Source organism: Pempheris klunzingeri, chromosome 18 (assembly GCF_042242105.1).
Source record: "Pempheris klunzingeri isolate RE-2024b chromosome 18, fPemKlu1.hap1, whole genome shotgun sequence".
Classification (NCBI taxonomy): Eukaryota; Metazoa; Chordata; class Actinopteri; order Acropomatiformes; family Pempheridae; genus Pempheris; species Pempheris klunzingeri.
The window spans coordinates 2,433,682-2,447,408 of record NC_092029.1 but is presented as its reverse complement, the minus strand read 5'-3'; the positions used below and the strand labels follow the sequence as shown (position 1 = coordinate 2,447,408).

Below are 13,727 nucleotides of genomic sequence, written 5' to 3'. Positions count from 1 at the left end.
CTCTTCGCCGTCACCTTCGTCTTGTTTTCAGTGACGTACCTGCTGTGACACGGGACTAACTGTCAAACATCAGGAAATAAAAGTGAAAATCCCTTTTCATTAAAAGATTTATCTAAAAAGGAGTAAGTGGGATTATTTAACAAACCGCACGAGTGGATTTTAAGATAAATCTAAAGGATTCAGTCTCAGTCGTGAGTTTCAGACTTTAAGCAGTGAAAACACACTTTTCACTTTAACCCTTCACAGTCTGGGGTAAAACGGCGTCTTTGTGTCTTTCTGTTCAGCACAACTTCACCTGTGTGATTCTACAAGTATTTATCTATTTTGACAGAATATATGGACACACTGGATGTAAAAGTGCAAAAGAAACACAAAATCCGAGCAGGAACTAGTTGGATCTTTGGAGGAGCGGGGGTCTGCGCGGACACCTCCTCTCCTTCGTCTTCACGCGCAGCATCCTCTTCATCCTCTGAAAGGAGTCTTCCTCAGGATCAGAACGTTCTTCCCCAGATTCAGCATCTTCTAACTCGTAGAAGAGCTGTAGTGCGCCACTTCAGCTCTTCATAACTTTAGTCTTAATAGGCCGATCGACAAAATTCAAACACTTGTAAAAAGTTCGAAGTGTCCGCTTTCCTACAGTCTTTGAACTGAGCACCTGTGTGCTTGTGTCACAGCTTTACGTTTTCAAACGTGCGACATGTGACTTTGACGCCGTGTGGTGGCCCTAGACTCTGAAGGGTTAAGTGAAGGTGTGAAAGAAAACTCTCAGTTGTGTGTGCTGACCTGCAGGTGACCTCTGACCTCTGACCTCTGACCTCTTACGTGTGATCACATCCTGCAGCAGGTAACGAAACACTGAAGCCAGTTCTTCACATTCGGTTTACTTTTTATTTCAGCTGCTTTTTTTCCTCGTGTTCGGGTTTTCCTACGTTTCCCAGAATGCCCTGCAACACCCACCTCATGAGAGGAAGTGATCAGAGCCTCAGGTGTGAAAATATCTGATCACAGAGCCCAACTTCAACTGTGATCAATGAGCTGGGAGTCATTCTGACACACCTGTACTCCACCTGTCCTGCTGCTGCAATGCATTCTGGTCCATTTCCTGCCTCATTTCTCTCTCAAGTGTTTGAGGGAATTAAATATATTTTCTTTTATTAAACTATTTTCTGTTTTAGATGTTTTACTGAAGCGAAACTACAAAAGTATTAAGAACAAAATATTCTTAAAAGTATTGATTCTGCAGAATGACATCTGTTATCTTACTGGATTATAATTATTGATCCATTCATGTGTTCATCTCCTTCAGTGCTGCAGCTGATGAAGGTGGAGCTCGTTTTAATGACTCGACTTCAACGGATCAGATGTAGAAATAAAAGATTGGTGTGATGAACATGTTTTATTGTCTTATTGATCTTTTATTGAACAAAAATCAGCCAATCTAATAACGTTAATGTTTTTATTTATGTTATATTGATTGTTGGAGACATGTTTTCTACTGATCAACACATCAAACTGCCGTATTTAACTACGAGTGGCTCTAAATGTCCTTAAAAGTGTTAAAAATAAAAGCACTCAGAGCTTAAATGCTTAATTATGTTCACAGATTATAACTAAAGATGCATTTATGTGAAAGTTGTATCGTTCTACACAAAAATACATCAGATTTTATGAGTGTTTAATATGTAAAATCATATTAAAATGTTTTAACTGTGGTATGAAAAGAAGAAGCACCTCAGATTTGTACTTCAGTCTTTTGAAGCTTCTTCTGATGTTTTTAAACTGATTATCTTACATTTTTTTTGACTGTTTTCAGCCCAGAAGTGCATTAAAGGAGATCAAATTCAGCAGTTTGTATCATCCACCTTTAATATTGGGGGGGTTTGGGCCCCCAGGGTTTCTGGCTACGGCCCTGGCTGCGTTTTAAAACTGCATTTAAGTTGACTTGAACATAAATAAACATAAAAGATGGAGCAAAAAAACAGTTTCTCAGTTTGGTTTTTATTATATTTGGACATTTAGCAAAATACTGCAGAAACATCCAAAGCAGTATGAGAGCTAACGGTTACAAAGAACCCCCAACAAACAGACAGAAACAAAAAAAGAAACACAAAAAGAGATCAAGTAAAAGTCATGATTGCATTCGGTTGTTCTCCTCGAGCGGCCGACAGAACTCATTGATTGCTATAATGTCACATGAACGCACAGCTTCCGTGGAAGTTAAAGGAAATTAAAAAAACCATTTGGCTACGTGGTGAAAGAAGCACAGCGACAGATCACAGAGAGCACACAGAGCAATAACTTACACAAATAATTTAATAAATACATAAATAAATAGGAACAAAAAGATATACTGTATAGTGGTAATACAGGAGGCTTTGTAAAAAAAAAACAAACAGTAATCATATCACACCCAGCCAGTGATAAATAAGTGATCAACAAACAATCAGATCAGTTCAGTTTAAGGCAGTTTTACAGCAGGAGTTTCTAATCCAAAGGCATTACCGGCTACACTAGTTTACTCTTTTTTCTTTTCAGGCAACAGCTACTGATCCACGGATCCACAAGCTATGTTAAAGCTAATCAGAGTGATGAGACGAAGGTGTGTTCAGGCCCCAGAGCTCCTCTCTGCTGCAGGTCGTCCTCTCTCTTAGGTCTAGAAGCTAATAGCACTTGTGCAGAGATGCTAGAAAAATAAATTAACAGTCTAAGTGTTGTGAGACGTGACGTCAGGGATCCTTTAAAGGTGGGGAGGGGGATTATAGGCCTGGGGTGGGGGGTCCAAACACACACCCAGAACCTGCTGATGTGTCCTCGAGCAAGGCACCGACTCCCTGCCTGACCTCTGACCTCTGACCTCTGCAGGTGTGAGGCAGATTTCTGTGGGAGCTGCAAAAATACCCTTTCATTTAATTTCTTTTTTTACGCTGAATTGTCCAAATGTGTGGAGAAAATGCTGATGCTAAGAATAATTCCTCTTTATTCTAGGTTGATTTGTGCATTTCGTGAATTTATGTCCCAAAATTTAGACCAAAAAATGAAGGAGCTTAGAGTTTGGTGTGCTTCGGTTCTTTAAATATGAGGACAGCTTCAGCTTTTCTTAAACCAAATGAGTGAAACAAGAGAGAAAGTGAGTCACTGCTTCTCACCAAAGTGCCATTTTAGAGAATTAACATCTCAGGAGTCCAAACATTTTTAGAAGAGGGATATTTTTGCAGCGAATCCTAAAATCCTCCCAGAACCCAGGCCGGACTCAGCTGTCCTATCAGCAGGCGGGGCGCAGCGGCATCTGCAGCAGGATCACCTGCCGGTTCTCGGACGGGTGGCATTTGTTGATGTGTCTGGTGAGTCCCGGGGAGCTGTAAAAGATGGCGGGGCAGTACTTGCAGGGGTACACCTGTGAGGAGTGCAGCAGGCGGATGTGCCGCTCCTGGCTGCCTCTGTTGGAAAAGTTCTCCCCGCAGACCGGACACAGGTGGCAGGTGGAGGAGCTCAGGTTCAGCGGCGCGGCGCTCTGCTCGCAGGCCGGAGGGTCCTCCTCCTCCGCCGGCTTGGGGGAGCCGTGCTGGGACGCCAGGTGCTTCCGCAGGTACGCTTGGCGCTTGAACTTTTTCCCACAGTGATTACAATCATAGAGCCCTTCCTCTGAGCCGGACTCGGACGGCCCGGGGCTGGGTGTGTCCCTGTCACTAGAGTCCTTCGCCTCGTCCGGCGCCGTCTTCCCGGACGCGGCCGCCTTGTCGCTCTCCACGGGCTGCGCCCCGGAGGCTCCGCTCTGCTGCTTCGGCTTGTGCCACCGCCGGTGCGAGGCCAGGTTAGCCGGGCAGCTGAACACCTTGTCACACTCGGGACACCTGTACTCGACCCGGACTATCCTGGAGCACTTGTGCTGCGCCAGAGCGAACGGGTCTGCGTACGCCTCCCGGCACAGCTGGCACACGAACTCGCCCAGCGGGATGCTGTCCCCTCCGGCCGACTGCGGTCTGGGAGGCTTCTGGTCCACCGGAGCCTCTTTAATCTTGAGCCCGAGAACCGGAGACGTGGTGACATCATCCTCAAAGTGCAGTTTCCGGATAGCTTTGGTTTTCTTGGACGGCGGTTTGCCTTTGCGCTCCGTGTCGCCGGACTGCCGCTTGGTCCCGGCGGCGGGGAGCGTCCCGGAGGCTGTGGCGCTGGTGTCGGTGCGGCTGCTGTTGCTGGAGCCGATTTTCAGATCCACGGGGGCGAAGAGGTGGTCCAAAGCGGTGAGCGCTGCTGGTGTGGGGAAAGACTCCGCGGAAACCGGCGATCCGAGGTTGAAGCGCCTCTCGAAGTAGGAGCGGTCGTGGTCCTGGCTGACGGGGCGGGTGGGGCTGTAAAGCGCCTGGTAAACCGTCTCCGGGTTCCCGAATTGCACCGGCTTGGCGTCATGCTCCGGAGCCGTGGCCGCCGCCCCGCAGGTGGGCGTCGGCGTCTGTGCGCGCACCGGGACGGAGGCGGGGGGCGCGGAGGAGCGCAGCGGCAGCGGCGGCGCATCAGCCGCTGTCTGCTCCGCTTCCTCCTCCTCGGAGCGGACCCGGTAGGACACCGGGTTGGTTTTCTTGTTCCGTTTCACCAGAAATCCTCTCGGCATGTTCGCGCTGGACGGAGAGCTGAAGGCACTGCGGGGAGAACAGATCCACGTTCAGCTGCTCGCCCACAAAAACATCTGATGCGTCTTTTTGTTGCTGCTTCCTGCTGCTACTGATCCTCTGCTCTCCTCCCGAGGTGCTTTCACCACAACATAGCAGCACTCTTTTTAAGGCGACATGATGACATTGTTCCCGTCCCCTCTTGTTGCCTCATCCCCGACCAATCAGAAGGAGCCGAGGTCCCCCGTGGATTTGGAGAGTGGGTGTGGGAGGATGGAGAGGCTGATGGAGGGGAGGAGGGGGGCTGATGGAGGGAGGATTTGCAGATTGCAAAGCAGATGTACCTGAGGGTTTTATTGTATTTCACCCCCCCCCCCCCCTACACACACACACACACACACACACACACACACACACACACACACACACACACACACTCTCTCTCTCTCTCTCTCTCTCTCTCTCTCCTCCGCCTCCTCCTCTCGACCCGGGCACACGCCAGGAGCCTCCTGCTTTTACGGTCTGATGAGTTTGTATAGAAATCTACACGTGCCTCGGCTTTATGTGTCTCCTCCGGGTGGTGGGGGCTCTGATGTGTCCAAAAGGAGACATCCGTCCGCATAACGGTGTCAAGAAGAAAAAATAACATTAAGGAAAAGTGGAAAATGTGGAATCTGCAAGCTGGGAATTCATCTGCAGTGGAAGAAAAGCGGAGCCGAACTTTAAGAGAGATTTTAGAGATGAAATAAAAGTGAAAATAAGGTTTAATTGGGAGATTTTGTGCAGCAGCAGCTCCAAATGTGAGGCGCTCACTGCTGTGCTCCCAGGACCAGTCCAGACCTCGGGTTTAGATTCTTAGAATTCAAGACATTCAAAGACTTTCCAGGACAACCAAAGATCCCAGGAGCACATGTGAAAGTCGCCTTTACGCACAGAACGATGGAGTGAAATTCGGCCAAACACACGAGACAAACAAACAAACAAACAAACAAACAAACACACACACACACACACACACTCCAGGCCGCTGTGGCTCTGCAGCATGTGCGCTGGCGTGACAGTTAACTCCGGACATATGAATCCGTCATTTTACGCATACATAATTAATAGCGAGAGGAGGGTTTCCTGCTTTGCATCACAATGGCTGCGCTTGTGCAAGCTGTAGACCCGCCGTGATTGAAAAGGAAATTGCACAGTTGAGAAAAAAAAAAAAGGAGGAGAAGAAGAAGTGGGGGCCCCCAAAAAGCAATCTGGCCCCCAGATACCGTCGGCGCGTGCTGTGCGTAATCAGTGCGCTCTTTCTGTGTCTCCAAATGGGGCAAACCGAGATTATCTGTGAGTTAGAACACACCAAACCCCCAATTCCTGCAGGTCAGCCGGATATGAGTCTGTCCTGCACCGTGAGGGATGCTGGGATGTCAGATCGAAGAGACCTCTGACATGTTTTACTGGTAAAAAAAGACACCATGTGGATGATAAAGGCAGCAGGTTTAAGGTCGATTTGAGTCCAAATTTAAAACTCAAATGTCTTTTTCTTTCACTAAAATGTGTTTATTCCTTAATTTTTCATGCATAGTTGAACTAAAACAAGCTCACACTCCAACAACATCAGGCCACCAGCTACCTTTTGTCCAATATTGGTCCTGAAAGTCCTGTTTTCTTAAAACAAACTAAAAATCCAACCTGTTTTCAATGTAAATCAATTTGTTTTAAGAGTGAAATGTAATGTTTATAGACAGAACAGGTTGAAATCATCTCAGCGTGTCAGCAAATCCTCTCAGTTGCTGTGAAGCTCTTAGAAGATTGATATTTCTAATTATTCAACCAAATATGTAACAACATTTAGGCCTAATATACATTCTGGTGCTCAATACATCACTGTTTTTGTCCGATAACTCAGAACTAAACAGGAGAGTGTCAGTATAAACCCTGTAAATACCATAAAACACCATAAACTGTCCTTTTATCAGTATCAGACCATCACAGCAAACCTACTGAAGGTCACATTATCAATAAAGTTTCCATTAAAGTCTCTAAATTCACCACAGAGTGAAGAAGAAGTGAGTAAAGAGTGAAAACTCAAATCTTAAAATTTAAGAAAAGAGAAGATTTCAGGTTTGCTCTGTTATATAATTCCACCTTAAATGTGACTGATGGTGTGTGAATTTATATTTGGACACCAGCAGTGTGTGTGTGTGTGTGTGTGTGTGTGTGTGTGTGTGTGTGTGTGTGTGTGTGTGTGTTTTCTCAGCCTGCGGGATGTTTGGAGGTGCAGACATATGTTGTTGTGTGTGCGGTTATTTTCCCGACAGGCTTCAGCTCAGCCTCATTAGCATACAGCTGTAGAGTGACACCCTCCTCCTCCTCCTCCTCCTCCTCCTCCTCCTCCTCTTCCTCCTCCTTCTCCTCTGAAAAGCTTTCATCTCCAGCCGCTATACGGGCCGTGTGATTGGTCACGCTGCTGCAGAGTCACTGAGGGGAGAGTTCACGCTCACAGTTACAGTTGGCACATTATGGAGGAGGAAAAACAAAAACAAATGTCAAACTAGAAAATCCTCATTTTATCTGTTTTGAACTATTTTCTGTGATAAGAGTCAGAAAGGAGCTTCCAAACGTCTAATTCAGGCCCTAAAAAGTTAATTACTTTGACATTTTCCTGATAATAATGCTGTAAAAATGTCTTTACAATAAGCCTAGATGCTGTTAGTGCAGCTCAAGTCCTGGAAAAGACTTAATTTCATCACATTTAAGGCTTTTTAAATTCTACACCCCTTAATTTTAAGTGTTTCCAGCCAACAACAGTAAAGTAAGATTCCACAGTTTTAACTTTAAGTTGTATATTTCTTCACTGTGTTCACTGAACTCACATCAAACTACCAGATTTTAAAGTCCCTTTAATTCTACAGACACTCGTCTCATTAAAGAGACACATTAAGGGAATAATTCAGTTTAATCTGACTGTCGGTGAGAGAGAGACTCCCTAAGATTATGGATTATTCCTTTGACCGACCTAGAAGTATTTGCTGGTGGTAGAGTTAGTATTAATAGTGGTATTAGTAGACTAGTATTAGATTATTATTATATATTAGTAGTATCAAAAGTAGTGGGAATGATGTTGTCATCAGTGAAGCAGAGATACCGTCTTTTTTTTTATTCCACACTGCCTACATTACCCATAATGCAACTCGGTTACACAGCAACAGTCCCGTCAGGAGACGGAGGTGAGTTATGCTGGTGGCAGCTGATGTAGCCCTGCAGCAGAGGTTTCAGACGTCACTTCAGTGAACATAACTGTGAGAAAAGGAACTTCTTCACTGGCAATATGATTTAAATAAAACAGTTTATTCACTTTGAACACATTTAAAGCATTACTTTAGTATTTTTATGTAGATTTTGGTTTGTAATCACTGGTTGGTGCAGTAGATCACCTCAGTCAGCAGCTAACAGCAGGCTGCAATGGTTGCAATTTAATCATTCGGGCAACTCAAATCACAGTAGGTCCACTAAAAGAGCTTGTTTGATCCACTGACAGGCTCAGAGTGTTATTCTAAGTGTGTGACAGCATCATGGAAAGGATCCCTACAGAGAGAGACCTGGAAGATCCTTTTGGTTTAACCACAAACAGCTGTTATATCGCTCTCTGCACACACACCAGACTACATTCACAAAAACAGGGATTTTACCTCACAAAGAGCATTAGATTTTCCTGTCTACTTCTGCCTCGCTCTTTCAGTCTGTTAGTGTTATTGTGTGTTACAAAATATGGTGTTGGATCAGAAACTAACCTTTAAAACACCAAAGTCACACAACAACATAAACAACCTAATCGATCCAGGCAGCAGCAGACCAGCAGCTCCTGTGTTCTGTTCTCTAAAATCCTTGTTTTAGTGAATGTAGTCTGGTGTGTGTGCTGTTTGTGGTTAAACCAAAAGGATCTTCCAGGTCTCTCTCTGTAGGGATCCTTTCCATGATGCTGTCACACACTTAGAATAACACTCTGAGCCTGTCAGTGGATCAAACAAGCTCTTTTAGTGGACCTACTGTGATCAGGTGCAGTGACCCCAACAGATTACATTACCTCCACTGAAGCACCACAGCTGCAGCCTGAGGTGATCAACTGGACCAAAACATTTTATACCAACTAGTCAAGAAACAATACTCAAGTTGTCCTTTGACAGGTTTGAAAAGCTTCGTTAACCCGGTGATGTCACCTATGATGTCACAGTTGTCCCGGGGAGGCGAACATGGGCAGCAGGTTACGGTTGTAGGTGAGATACTTTGCAGCGCTGCTCCTCATCTGCTGCCTCAACTCGTCTTCCTGTGGACACACACACACACACACACAGAGTTTAATCATCATTTTATATATTTCTTACATGATACATTTGAATATTTTCAGTGAAAGAAACAAGCAAACAAAGACAGGAAGCTCAAGCTCAGATCAAAGAAATGAAAGCACTGACTGTGGTCGAGGTGATCTGCTGAAGTTCCTGCTCAAAGTCGGAGAACCTGTCGTGATAAATGGCCAAACACCATCTCTGTCTGAAGAAACTGCAGGAGACACACACATTAGCTTTTTTTTTCTCATTCTTTTATAGAGTTCAGGACATCACATCGATCTGTAGACTGCTGACTGAAGTCTAAACTTTAACAAATACATTTGTCCTGTAAAGCAAATCCCTGTTTTAGTGAATGTAGTCTGGTGTGTGTGCTGTTTGTGGTTAAACCAAAAGGATCTTCCAGGTCTCTCTCTGTAGGGATCCTTTCCATGATGCTGTCACACACTCAGAAAGAGATACACCTGTCAGATCCTTCTGGTTTAACCACCAGACTCCATTCACAGAAACAGTCGTTTTACCTTGCAGAGCACAGGAGTTTCTGGTCGACTGCTGCCTTGATCAGTTAGTTAGTTTGTGTTATTGTGTGACTTTGTTGTTTTAAAGAGGTAGTTTGGATCCAAATTAACGTGTTAAAACACCAAAGCCACAGCAACTAGACCAGCAGACTCCTGTGTTCTGTGAGTTTAAATCCCTGTTTTAGTGAATGTAGTCTGGTGTGTGTGCAGAGAGCGATATAACGGCTGTTTGTGGTTAAACCAAAAGGATCACGTTGCAGCCACGAAGGTGATCTACTGGACCAATTCCAACACTTTTTGTGCCTATTAGTCATTTAGACAGTGAAATAAGTACGCGTAGTGCCCTGGTTTAAGATATCAGAGTTTGTCCTGTAAAGGAACCAAACACACACACACACACACCCCGAGGGTACACTAACAGTGGCTGAATAATCTCCCGCCGCCACTGGGCCAATCAATTATTTTAACGGCTCTCGATGCTCCGCCAGCATCCACAATGACTTTACGAGTCAGCTGAGTGAGCGGCGTGACGAGGAATCAGAGTCTGCAGCGGGGAGGCTCCGGCTTTGTCTCGTCCTGGACCGGCCACAAAGACAGATTGGGGAGCTGCATAAACAGATTAGGAGGCGGGGGACAATAGACGTCCATATCTGGGGGTCATTTGTGTTGAAACCTCAGAAGCAGGTCACCCGCTGTTTGACAAACACACACACACACACACACACACACACACACACTGCAAAGTCACACCAGCAAACACACACACAGACAGACAGTGTGAGGACAAAAGACAGCGAAGGCCTGAATCTCTCTCGGCTGTTCAGATGTGTTATTTAGACGTGCGAGGTCATCAGTCAGCAGACGAACGATGGGAAATCTCAGTGGCTGCAGCTTTCTGAAAACATTTCCTCCCTCAGACTCAAAGCGGCTTCAGAAACGGTGAAAGCAGCTTGTTTTCGTGCAGAAGTTAGTTATGAAAACAGCAATTATTGTTTACCGCCTGCTGCAGCAGTGGGAAGAGAGGCTGGACAGATTAGCAGACTGTACGAAACACAATGACAGGGAGGAAAATATCAGTTTGGTGAACCTGTTTGTTGTTTTGTTGACAAGAAACCAAAACCAGACATCATGTAATTCACCAAACTGCTCGTTTCTGCAGCTCTATTGTGAGAGAAAATGTCTGTTTTTTTACCTCCTGAGTAACTGGTGCTAATAAAAGACTTCAATAAAAGATGATATTAAAGAAAAATGTTCTTCTGACACTGTTATTAATGCAGGAGGTATTTTTTCCTCTCTGCATTTATTATATTCCTACAATACAGCCTGTGCAGACTAAAGATAAAAGCACAGGCATGATAATTCAAGGATAATTCTGGTTCATTTCAACTTATGCCATCGCTCCTCTTAGTGGCAGGTGGTAAACAAACCCACAGGTTAGTTATTCAGGAGGGAAAACAAAGACATGCGGTGAAATTAAGGCCCAAACTTCATGTTGTAAACATCCTCCTCAGTTTACAGACTCACTGCAGTGGAAGCTGTGTTAGACGTGTCCACTTTCAGCTCGACCCCCAAGTAAATCAGTTTAGATAATCTGGTTTGTTTACAGCCCGACCGATTGGGTTTCCTTTGGATCATACATGTCTCAATTCATCTGCTGCACGAAGCTGACTAGTTCTCCGCTTGCTTATGTCGTGAACTCATCACATTTTCACTAAAAAAAAAACATGGCTGACTCGGCAAACTGCTCTGCTCCCGTCACTCCAGCAGAAAACATTCAGGGAGGAGTTAAAGAACAGAAAAACAGAGTAAAATATCAACTGTAGCTTCTTCCTGTGGGACGAACAGGACGAACGGAACAGTTAACTCTAAATACTTTTTCCCTTCTGGTTGCTAAAATGATGATCTATCTTGTAATTAGAGAAGAGCTTCAGGAAACACAGCGTTAAACTTTTAATGAACCAGACTTTGTACCAGGTGGATTTTTGTGGACTAAATGTAAACGCTTCATATACACAGTGGTGAGAATGTGTGTGGCTTTTCTTCTGCAGACACCTGTGACCGAACAGTAACCGTCCTCCTGCCCCCCACCTGTACAGGTCGTGGATCAGGCCTTGGCGGTAGCGGACCGACAGCTGGCCCAGCAGCTGCTGATGCTTCCCGTACAGACTCAGGTAATTGGAGACTGGGAGCGGCCTCAGGGACAGACAGGTGAGCGTCTCCACCAGATCGTAGCCGTCCAGATGAACACAGAAGTAGTTCCCCGTCTCCACCCGCCCGGTCACGATGCCTCTGCGCTCTAACTTCACAGGGATGAGCACACGGGTTAGTGGGAGAACCTGCTCTGACTCGTGTGAAGGTGTCGGTGCCTTCGCTCTACTAAAGGTGGACTGAAGCGGTGGTTTCCAACCTTTTCTGTCCCTTCTTCCCTTCAGCCAATCCATCATTTATCTAATATCTGGATGCTGTTTCCATCCTTTGGCTTTTAGCCGAACTTACTTAAGACTTATTAAGTAGTTTTCAATCAATCAGGTCACGACACAGTTAAATAAAAACAAAAATCTTGTCCTCTTGTTATATTCATTTACAGTCACTGCTGATTCAAACAGACTGTGTAAACCACTGAAAGATCTGGAAATAACTTCATAACCTGGTTAATAAACTGGTTTATATAGATATCTATATCTATATAAACTGTTAATTCTGTAAAGAATCAAAACATACATCTAAAAAATACTTAATTGCTCTTATTACAACTGGGACTATACAACAACTCACACTCAGAGCAAATATTCATCATTTCTTTCTTGATTTTATGACCTTTTTTCTTTCTACAATAAACTCATCAATACTTCAACACTTACTGACTAGTTTGAATTGACCTGAACTGCTGCACAGGACGACCTCACCTGTTCAAGAGGAGGACCAGTCGGCTTGGCAGCGGACGGTTTGGTAATGTTCAGGTAGTTGTATCCTCCAGGCAGCTTCCCACCTGAGGAGAGAGAGAAAACACGTGACTGAGGTTAAGGTGTGACGTGGCTCATATAATCTCCATGTCGTGTTACAGTTGCTTAAACTCAAAAATCAGTGAAAGCAGCAGCTCACTTTTCAACAGAAAATTGATCGACAGTGTTGGTAATCAATTAATCGTTTCAAAAATGCCAAAGATTCTCTGGTTCCAGTTTCTGAAATGTGTGGATTTGGTGCTTTTCTCTCAGTTGTATCATTGGAGTTGATACGTTGGTCAGACAAAACGAGGAAGATGAAGAAGCCATCTTGTACTCTGAGAAGTTTTGTTCGCCGTTTTTTAAATAGTTTTCTCACATTTTATCGACTAAATGAGTGAACAGAAGAATAACTGTTGGATGAAGCCCCGGCTGACAACAACAAAAGATCAATTCAGAAAACATCCTAGTTAAAAAGACCAATCATGGTGTCAGTGTTTAGAGACGGCGCTTTGATACGAAGAAAACATTCAAATAGGTTTGTGCTCAGTAATGAAAGATGAATGAGCGATGAGCTGGATGCAACACGGCAGCCGAACATTAAACTCCCCCTGAAAAGTTCACGTGTGTTTCATCTCTCTGAGAAGGGCGAAGCGGAGTGGCTGTTGTGTTCCTGTAGCCCGTGGAGCGGCCTTGGTTACTCCGTGAATACACTGCAGCACAATACGACATTGTTACGCCCCGCTATGGTTTGAGTGTCAGCCACAATGACATCGTCTGTCGGTGGGCGGGCGGGTGAAAGATTGGAAAATGTTCCACAAAAGCACGATGAAAATATTTCGTCAGTGTTAATTCTCTCAGATAAAAGCAGACAAAAACATGGACGGACGGGGAGAAGGACACAGAGGAGAGCACAGACGTGAATCGACAGACCCTGAAAACATATAGAGACCTGCTGTCTGCTGATGAATGTGAAGGAATTTTGTGTTTAAGATAAACTGACGAACATGCCTGTTGGCTCCTGAATGTCTGAGTCTGATGGTATGAGACTGACTGAAGGTCCCATAAAAAGCTGTTTTCTGCTTTCCTTCAAGTCTTTTCTTTAGTAAAACCCAAAAAATACTGCTTAAAAGATACTTACACCCTCAGTAAAGCACAAATATTACATTTATCGTGCTTGTCAGAGTTTGTTTCGTACTGAGAAACGGGCTCATTGTGGCCATAAGAGGGAAACCCACACATAAACCTAAAGCATGTTAGACATGTTTGTACTCACAACATGTCATGCAACAGATTTTAACCTGTGCAGCTGCATGCACCGGC

General features: G+C 44.7%; 2 protein-coding genes across 2 annotated transcripts in view; both read right to left on the bottom strand.

Annotated features, from left to right (window-relative positions):
• Nucleotides 1-3,262: 3,262 nt before the first annotated feature.
• insm1a (insulinoma-associated 1a) lies at nt 3,263-4,610 on the bottom strand. Its single transcript, XM_070849716.1, has one exon. It carries the CDS (start codon nt 4,607-4,609, stop codon nt 3,263-3,265), a length of 1,347 nt encoding a protein of 448 aa, XP_070705817.1. The 5' UTR covers nt 4,610.
• Nucleotides 4,611-6,854: 2,244 nt separating this feature from the next.
• The window catches only part of cfap61 (cilia and flagella associated protein 61), a 35,561-nt gene continuing 28,688 nt past the window's right edge, over nt 6,855-13,727 (bottom strand). The window contains exons 21-25 of the mRNA XM_070849848.1: nt 12,369-12,451; nt 11,551-11,762; nt 9,067-9,158; nt 8,831-8,921; nt 6,855-7,068 (exon numbers count right to left, since the gene is read on the bottom strand). Of these exons, the coding sequence (XP_070705949.1) occupies nt 6,855-7,068; nt 8,831-8,921; nt 9,067-9,158; nt 11,551-11,762; nt 12,369-12,451 (692 nt within the window). The remainder of the gene's footprint in view (nt 7,069-8,830; nt 8,922-9,066; nt 9,159-11,550; nt 11,763-12,368; nt 12,452-13,727) is intronic.